This window comes from Enoplosus armatus, chromosome 20, assembly GCF_043641665.1.
Source record: "Enoplosus armatus isolate fEnoArm2 chromosome 20, fEnoArm2.hap1, whole genome shotgun sequence".
In the NCBI taxonomy this organism is placed as follows: domain Eukaryota; kingdom Metazoa; phylum Chordata; class Actinopteri; order Centrarchiformes; family Enoplosidae; genus Enoplosus; species Enoplosus armatus.
The window spans coordinates 892,477-902,500 of NC_092199.1; the positions used below are offsets into that span (position 1 = coordinate 892,477).

At 43.0% G+C, this 10,024-nt stretch overlaps 1 protein-coding gene across 2 annotated transcripts in view; it reads right to left on the minus strand.

Annotated features, from left to right (window-relative positions):
• Window positions 1-7,527: 7,527 nt before the first annotated feature.
• Window positions 7,528-10,024, minus strand: part of LOC139303105 (hepatic leukemia factor-like) — a 12,100-nt gene continuing 9,603 nt past the window's right edge. The window contains exon 5 of one of the 2 annotated variants that reach the window (XM_070926813.1): window positions 7,528-8,335. In XM_070926813.1, the coding sequence (XP_070782914.1) occupies window positions 8,281-8,335 (55 nt within the window). In that variant the 3' untranslated portion in view covers window positions 7,528-8,280. Of the gene's footprint in view, window positions 8,336-9,643 lie in introns of those variants that run through there. The other variant, XM_070926814.1, reaches the window with a different exon arrangement.

The following is a 10,024-nucleotide window of genomic DNA, read 5'->3' on the forward strand; positions in this document are numbered from 1 at the left end:
TTTGAGCCCCAAATGAATGTTTTGGATTATTTTCGAGGGGCTGAGGAGCCCTGAGCAGTTGTCTGTACAACAATTACAATGGTACATTCATTTTCTGTCAATCAACACATCAATTAATCGACTTATTGTCTCAGCAATAACACAAACCTGACAGCCCACTACATTGTGGGGACTTTTGCATTCTGGGGACAGAGAATACTTCAACTAGTAGAGATGGGGTGAAGACTAGAATTAGTTTAGCTTGATGGTTTGGGGCTAGAGAATGAATGTCGTGGAGGGTACCAGAGGCCCAGCTCTTGTATTTATCAGTCTGGTTTCAGTGTCCCCACGAGGGTCGACATGTTGCTCCAACAGTACAAGAGGAAAATGGTCACAGTAACTTAAAGTCAAAGTATATTCAAAGGTGAACTCACAATCAGAAAGATTAGATTTGATTATTTCTGTAAAATAAGCCACATCTGTTCAATCAGCCTGCATGTGAACATCTGTGTCTGTTCAGATATTACAGCATCTGTTCAGGCTGCACATACTGTGCATGTCATGCCAATGTTCTGTATGTTCCAACTGTAATCCATTCTGCATTAGCAAATGCATGGAAATCAATTATTACTGATATCTGAGTACGTGACACGAATCGAGGCCATCGTCACAACACCGACACACTCTGAGCAGCTGGTTGGTCCCGTCGTGTTATAATCTTGGGTTTCTCTCCGTGTTGCGCTCTAGAAGCCGTTACTGCAGAACAGATATCAAAATAATACACACAGCTTCCTCCTGTTTTCAAGATGATCCTAACTTCTCAATGCTCGAGTATTAACGTTGTCTGAACATGAACATGAACATTAAGCAAGTTTATAAAATTCTCGAATTTGGAAAGTTTGGGCTTACAAGCAAACTTAAAGTGCATGGCAGTTTTTTAAAAAGGTACATGAGATTCGAGATGTTCGGATTCGGGATGTTCTTCCCCCATCGGCAGACAACAACATTATACCACAGATTAAGCCAAAACCTGGATACTTTCAACAGTTTCTCACGTCCAGTGTCTGCTTTCCAATACGTCAGTACACGTCAACAGTGAGATTAAAGTATGCCAAACGAACTGTGATTAATGTAAACACTTTGGTTAATATGTTGGGTGTCTGTGACCGGACATGAACTCTTGTCTCTTGTATGAAAGTCTGACACACAAGTCTTTCCTTTTTGTTCTGAAAGTCCAACTTCTTTTAAAAATGAATTCACAGACCGACATCCGCAAGCTTTAGTTCCCAACATGTGACGATGTTCAAGCCAAATGTCATGTATGCTTCGGCTGCCCTAAACACAGCTGCTTATGTTTTGTCCATACTGGATAACAATAATAACATCCTGCAGGAGGATAAGTACATTCACAGTAGAAACGTCATGAATCAAATATAGAGTGTTTCTTGTAAATCACTTTAAACCTCTGTGTTTATGTAAAGCTGGCTGCATGCAGCTTTCCATGTTGGAAGGTTTCAGTCATCTTGTACCATCTGATTTCAACATCCTCACTCTTACAAGTCCTGGACTTTGTACCACCGTCAGCCCCATCACGCAGTAGAGAAATATACACATAGTACTTCCTTTACTTGAAAAAGATTTGCCCTTGAACAGACAGCAGTTTATGTTTTCCTCAGAATATATTTCACTTGAGAACCGAAGTCATTAGGATTCCTCCTTTGGAGACCATGAACATAGAAACAGACTTTCATGGTCCAGCTGAGGCTGATGGGAATGTTCATAGTTTGCAGGTATTTGCTCTTAAATTGTTGGACAAATTAAAAATTTGAAGAAGAAGACGATCATGAAAGTTATTACAATTCATCCTGAAGGGAACATGAACATCTCCACCAGACCACCAGACCGTCATCCCTAAAGCCCTGCTGCTAGCGTCTCTGAAACACTAAATAAAGCACTGTCGTGGTCTTTAGTTTATGTTTAAGTTCTGACAGAACCCTCCAGAGTAAAATGTATAAAACAGAACAGGATGGAGCAGAACATCAGCAGCACCAGACTGTGAGTCTGTTGGCTCCCCTCCCCCCGAACTCTGGACCCTGAGGTCCCAGACTCTAAGCTCTTCGTCCAGCTGCATGAAGCTCTGAAGCAGCCTGTAAATCCCCTGCCTGACCCCCCCCCCCCCCCCCCCCCCCCCCCCATGCATCACTGAGATGAATTTAGCTGACAACATAAACCCTCACTGGACAGGGAAATAATGAATGGATGGACGGATGCATCTTCGTCACTCATCCCTTTGACGTATGCTGGACAGTAGGACTAACCCGCTGGTGGCCTCGGAGAGGGTTAATGTTTACACATGTGGCAGGCACCAGATGTTGGTGTTAACAGAGATTTAGTGGATGGTGTTAAAAGAAGCTGATAGAGAAACTCAGCTGATATTTGTTTGGAGGGAAATCCTCCAACTGAGACGCCACAACACAGAGGGAACAACATCTGTTTATCTCATACAATGACCTCACGCTGACATCAGAAGTCTGTACAGGAGATGTAGTTGTACGAAAGTTGCAAAGTTAAAATTAATCACCATGGTTTTTTTCATGTCTTTCCAGGGTCTCGGCCACACCTGCTGCAAAAACAACAAGCCCCAGAAGCCCCTTAAAATCCTGCCATCGGCCTCCATTCACCCGCAGCACGCAGCCTGCCTGTTCAGCCTGAACCATCGGAGGGACCACCAGAGGCTGCTGAGGACCCGACGACGTCCAACAGGTCTGACTTCAACCAGTTCACTGAGGTACAATTATCTTCTTGGACACTGGAGACATTTGGACTCTGACTCTTCGTCATCAGGACCTGCTCGTCACCTGCTGTAACGCCAACAGACGAGCCCGAGGACTGGGTGACTAACTGGAACTGAGGCGTTGCCAGCTGGTGTCCAGTCTGCCGGACGGTGGTGGAGGTGCATCAGATGATGGACATAGAACCGTAGAACATTACTTGATTAAAGAAAGGAGGATGTTTTGGTCAGTAACCACAGCTGGCGCCATCATGGACAGCAAAACTGCAGAACAGATGAGAAAGACTTTAAGGGTGAAGGAATCACACATTACATGTGATTACTTTCTGTGCAGCAGCAGGTTGTATGTGCAAAGATATGTTCATGATGTCATAGATCCTGCGACGTTTGTTTAAAACCAACAGCTGCCGCTCTGTCCTGCTCTTCTTCTTGATATTTGCTTAATATATATTAAGTCTGCTATGCTAGCTGTGGCAGGCCGGGGCTTTGTGCACAAATACTGGGTGTAAGTGCTGAACGTTAAATCTCAAGAAGACTTTTGAGAGGAAAGAGCTGGTTTTAGCCACAGTTAGCCAGAAAACTAGCCAACAGGCTCGTGTTAGTGTTGGAAAAGACAAAACCATGTTTGTTCATTTCTGTTAAAACAGATAAGTTGTGTTCTCAAAATGCTATCTAGCGTAGCTCTTCAAACTCCACTGCAAAACAAATGCAGACCTCCGATGAGGCTGCTTAAGGAGTCGCACTGGACCCCGTCGAAAGAGGTTTTCCTCTCCCTCCGAGGCTGATTTTTCCCTGGTTGGGAACACAAACACTTTCTTCAGACGTTTTCACCTCAACTTTAGGATGATAACTTCAAGTGTTTTAAACTTTAAAACAACCGATGATGATGATGTTATATTACTGTAGCTCTTCCAACATCACAACCTCTCACTTCAGTTTAACTTCTGAAAACAAAACAGCCAGAGGGAGAAGGGAACTATAAAGCTGCTTCGGGCCCCTCAGACACTTTGGGCCCCTGAACTACATGAAAACATGAACTCTTTGGGTTCTTCTCTTCCTTTTGTGTCATAATTTGAGTTATTAAAGATGCACTCCCTGATTATGTAGCACCTATAGTATCATCAGTCTGGACCAAGGCCGGAGTCCCAACCCAGCAAAGTTGGCCCCAAAGAAAGCCTCAGGTTCACCTTGTGCTAATTAGTTTCTGGTCATTTTAACCGCAACTTTGTCAGGGAATCTTCAATCTTCTCTTCAAAACCTAGTTTACCACCTGTATAATTTTAGTTTTCATTTCCACAAATATACACACAGACAACCTGGGACCAGCTCCTAACGGGTTCATTTGTCTGGTTGGGGGGACATTTATGCATTTGGGGATGCTATAGACCTACTACATTTTGGGATTTGGGAAGTGATGACAAAATCAGGGAGTGTCTCTTTAAACAATAGTACCTCCTGTTTTTATGTGTTTTTGCTGTCTGTACAGAACAGATTGATGTTCTGTCTTTGATTGAATCTGAATGTCAGATAAATTGCTTTGTCTCTCTTCCTCCCTGAAACGACCAACAAGACTCTGGCCTCCCACGTCAGGCCGTCCCCTCTGCTCATTGGCTCTGGCACCGTCTGACAGATGATCCAACCCCGAGTCTTTAGAGGGCTCGTGCCACAGAGTCCCTCACTGGGACAAATCCTCTTACATTAAAAAACCAGCACACAGCCAGCTGAGCAGCCCACCAATGGCTGCATCCCATCCGTAATATGAATTGCACAATTATCCACCCCCCTCCCATATTCCATGTTAGTGGATTATATGGTGACCGCTGCCGAGTATTAGGAGCATGTATTATGTATTTGATTTTGCCCTGTGCTGTTTTTTTGTCCGTTGGGAGGGTTACGTAAGCTTCAGGTTGTCAACAGGCTGAGATTTCGTCGTGTTCAGGCCTGACCTGACGGCTCATCTGATGCCTACATGAGGCTCAGAGACCGGGTTCGCCACCGCAGCACGCAACGCTGAAGGTCTGACCAAAACCTGGACGAGCACGCCGTCTGTTTGTCCGTCTGCGACGTCACATGCGGTCCAGTAAAGAGAGGCGGCAAATGGCATCCCAGTCTTCTTTTGTCAGTTACAAATTACAGACATCAGGTCCAAAGTTTACCAAAGTGCTGACAGAGCAGCACCTGCCGACTGAACCACTGATGTGAATAAAAGATGTACGATGTGAACGACTGCTGTGGCGCTTCGCTGTGTATGAGACAGAGTCAAATACAAACTCTTCTTTGAAAAGAAGAACCAACTCTATGTTTTGAGATGTTTTGTGTGCAAAATACATTTGAATTTCATTAAATAGACACTATTTCTGAAAACAGGAGCTGGTGTTAGTTTCAGTGATGCAACATGTGACCAGATTTGTTTGTTACATGTTTTTTACATTTATTTGTCAGAGAAACATGACATGCTTTTTACCATTTAGCTGCAGGAACACACAAACACTGCTATACTAATACAATCAATACAATCAATACAAGTTCAATGTCTGCATGTACATGTATACATCCAAACATTACCACGTGTGAGGGAGTTGGGCTGTTAAAATCAAGAACGTTATTTGTTTCTGTATTTCTTGCAGCGTGTCTTTTGTGACCTGCTGCCATTTTGATAAAATAACCTTCTTATTACGTCACATGTGACAGACGAGAATCTAGCCAGCAGAGTTTTCCCTCGCCACGTTCAGGAAGCTACACAGAGCCAGCGAGATCCAGCGATACGAGAAGTTTGTTTTGTTCGTGGAAACGAGCAGCATCAGAATTCAAGGTTTTAACATCTGTAAGTGATTCAACAGATGTTCTTTTCTGCATGAACTGACCGCCTGTGGAGGGAATCAAACACATTTAGCTGAAGAGGGAACACCACTCAGATACATCGCGCTGCTTTAGGACTTCATACGCGTCCACCTGCCTCCCAGATTTTAAACCAGCACTAAAACTCCTCTGCTGTCACCATGTGATGGTCTGAACTCGTGGGATTAACAGAATATCCTAATCTGCTCCCTTTCACTTTGAGAAAATGGTATTACATAATGACAATTCTAATTTAGTGGGGTGCTGAAGAGGGAAAATCTGAAACAGAGTGAATCAGAAGAGCTGGACATGATGTGGACAGTCAGATATCTGGACAGTCAGTTATCTGGACACGGTGTGGACAGTCAGATATCTGGACAATCAGATATCTGGACTGTCAGATATCTGGACAGTCAGTTATCTGGACACGGTGTGGACAGTCAGATATCTGGACACGGTGTGGACACGGTGTGGACAGTCAGACGTCTGGACAGTCAGATATCTGGACAGTCAGTTATCTGGACAGTCAGATATCTGGACAGTCAGTTATCTGGACACGGTGTGGACACGGTGTGGACAGTCAGACGTCTGGACAGTCAGATATCTGGACACGGTGTGGACAGTCAGTTATCTGGACAGTCAGTTATCTGGACTGTCAGATATCTGGACAGTCAGTTATCTGGACACGGTGTGGACATGATGTTTGTTTGTTTTGTTCACCTCGGGCTCATTAACTCACTTCAGACGATAAGAGGTGGAACTGTTTTAACTGAGCAGGAACACATTTTCAGATGTAACGAAGAGAATTTTACTGGAGTAAAAGTAGCAATACTACAGTGTAAAAGTACTCTGTTAAGTCTTGCATTCACCATCTCACTTAAGTAAAAGTACAAAAGTATTACCAATAAATATATTTGTAATATAGTAAAGTACTCATTCTGCAGAACGACCCTCTTCAGAATACGTTTAGGCTCATTTATTCATTTATTAACAAAATGAGACTTTTATTACTTTTGCAACGTGACAGCAGAGTTTTTCATGTCAGAAATGGACATTAAATAAAAAAGTCCCTGCGTCCCTGAAATGGTTCCCGTCACAGGCAGACTTTGTGGAACAGGAGCAGCATCATTGCAGGATTACTAATCTGAAGCTAATCTGAAGCATTTCTTTTAAGATGCAGAGATTCCTCTCTTGAGCATGTTTAAACAAGCTGGTAGAAATGAAAAAGTGTCCTCACTGCAACAAACTGTTGTAAGGAAATGTGGTTTGCAGGCCTCTGAGTACTTCTCCGTCCCTCTTGTGATTAGAGCATCTTGAAAAGTCGCCTTCTGTTTCCATAAATCACTGAAGGACTCATGGATGTCTTATAAGAGTTATTCCATATCTGTGTTTTCATGGAGATCTTCTCGTCTTCCTGCAGCTGTGAGGAGGTGCTGCCCCCTGCTGCTCATCACTGGATCTACTTTTAGTCAAAGCGGACGGACCAATCATTGGCTGAGTGTTGATGACGGTGTCCCAGCATGCAACGGGACAACAGACTCATGGACTCGTTGTGTTGTTCCACATTGTTCTCCGTAATGTTTCCACACTGTTGAACATTAGATGTCAGGCTGATGATGATTGGTGGAGGTTCCTGATAATCAGAAGTCTAAAATAAATAATGAACTACATATGCTTCGGTTCTTTTATCTTATTATTATTATTATTATTGTTGTGTGTTTGAACATGTGTAAGTTTGTATAACTCTTCATTATGAAAAGTAAATTGTGGTAATTACACAAACAGCTCATAATGATGTCTCAGTAACCTGCATGTCCTCCTCTAAAATCATTATTATATCAACATTTATTCATTCTGAATCAAAGACGACTTCATGTTCGGGACGAAGAACAGGACCGAGCCGAGACACAGACAGGATTTCAACTTACATTTATTTATTTATTCTTATTTTGATCATTAGAAACATAATCAAGGACAAATATAGGAAAAATATCTTTGAACACAGATTGAAGTGAACAGCAGGATGCAGGAGAGATAAATCACAGCGAACAGAAGGAACAACTGAACAAGAAAAACAAAAAGAAGTGCTTCTGTTTGGGTGAATACATTCCTCTGGACCAAACACAGCCATGAAACTATACATACATAAGCATCTATACGGAGGCGACTGTGTCCTCGCTGGAAAACTACAAAGGAGGAGCACCTGGTCCAAAAACCACCCAAGAACTGAATCAGCTGCACCTGCACAGGTGTGATGGAGGCTTTGAGGTATTTCTACGCAGGGAGGAAAAGATCAGACACAAGACAAACCTCAGAGGGTCTCTGTAATGCCCATGCATCGCCCGGACCGGTCGGGCTCGCTGTTTTGGTAATATTTCTGAATATATCTATAAGTATAATATACTGCTTATATTCATGTAACCTTTTCCAAAATACACAGGAAATATCTAAGTAGTAAAACAGACTGTACAAAAACAAGAAGAATAGCTCTGTATAAACATTAAAACCTTTAATATATCAATATGTCCTTTATGTACTGTTTTCTTTTGGTCTGTAGTAAAGAGTGCCGAAGTGAACGCCACTCTTTCAAATATACATTCATGTCTCACTCGGCCACCGGGGGGCGCACTCGTCGCTGAGCTGCACTCTGACGGAGACAATCAAAATAAAGTTCATGCCAAAGCCATAAAGAACCATCTATAGCCCTGAAGGGAACACGTCTGGTGTCTGGAGAGGGTTAAAGAAGACAAGAAAACCCTGTTCAATCTTTAAATGAACTTCTGAGCACATTAGAACCTGTTCTAAACCTTCAAATCAATAAACAGCAACAGCATGTGGAAGGAGACTTAAAAAAATCATCAATCAGCCTGCAACAACAAAAACGACACGTTGTCTTCAACACAAAGAGACTTATTTTCTATGTAACACTGTGGTGACGCTCTTCCTCCTCCTCCTCCTCCTCTACATTCATCCTGCAGGAAGATGACGTCCACGGTCCATTAAAGACACCCGTCAGTGGGCAAGAAGAGATTTCTAAACTGCTTTCAGGATTTTCAGTCTGCTGATTACAGCTTAAAACAGAAGTTCAGTATCTAGGACGTCATTTTCCACAAGATCTCTAAATCTATTTTCCCGCTTAAACAAGATAATATCTTGCATGCAGAAACTAGTCTTCTTGTTCACGCACGATATTAACTTGAGCGCACAATTAAATATCTTGTTTGCACAAGTAAATCCTATCAGCTGTTCTTTGTCTTCTTGAAAGTTTAATCTGACGTGAATCCTGAGTTTGGACTCTTCGTGGATTTTTATTTTACCCCCACAATATCTTCTATATCTCTACGATGGAAGAGACCAAACTAATCCCAACAATTCAGCATTTTAAATGAAACAAGTGAGACTTTTCTTCTCAGGCAGCAGTGATGAGATTTCTACATTTCTACGGACTTGAACAAAGACACAGTCAGCGTATCTCAAACACAAAGAGACAAACATTAGACAGGTAAACAGGTAGATTCACCAACAGACAGAAAATAAACCCTGTTGCATCAGATGATGAAGCATGAACAGACTGAGAGGCTGCTGGGGGCCCCTCGACCACCGGGGGCCCCCAGAAACAAACTGTCGACTCTCTTTGGTTCCTCTCTTAACTGTTTTGATCATAATTTAAAGATACACCCTCTGATGTCGTCACAGTTTACACAGATTATAACTAAAACATGTTAACAACTGTGGGTTATAATAAATGTGGGCGTATAAAAAATAACTGGGGGCTCTGTATCAAAATCAGAGCGTGCATCTTAAAGTTATGACATCTTAAAGTTATGACATCCTGTTTGCGTTCCATAAATAAATTCTGCTGATGATTGACCAATGGGAGAGCAGCAGGAGGTGGTACACATCATATACAGAGTCATCAGGAGCAGAATGAAGGCAGGTATGTACATGTGAACAGGTGAACAGCACCTGCGGGGGGGGCGGAGTCTGTGAGGGGTCGGCGGGGGGGGGGGCATGAGGAGAAGTGTGTGTGTTTCATAATCCTGAATAATGGGCTCAACTCACGGCATGTCTGGGTGACTGTTGCCATGGAAACAGATGACAAATGTTCGCTGGGAGTATTATAAAGACGTGAGAGGCTCTGTTGAAAATACTCCTGACTCAGAACAATAAAACATGCACTCACGTTCGTGTGTTTTTAGAATAGGTCAGGTGAGATCACAGCCTGACACATCTTCTTCCTCTGAGCCGCGGAGCACGCAGTTATCTGATTGGACGGCTCACAGTCACGCCAGCGAGGACGAAACCTTTATTTTAAAGTACATTTTTGCATCTTTACCCGCCGTGAGTCGAGCCGTCAGGGCTGTCTGAGGAGAAGTGAAAGGAGGGTCGCTGGTGGATCAGGAGGAGGCAGGCTCA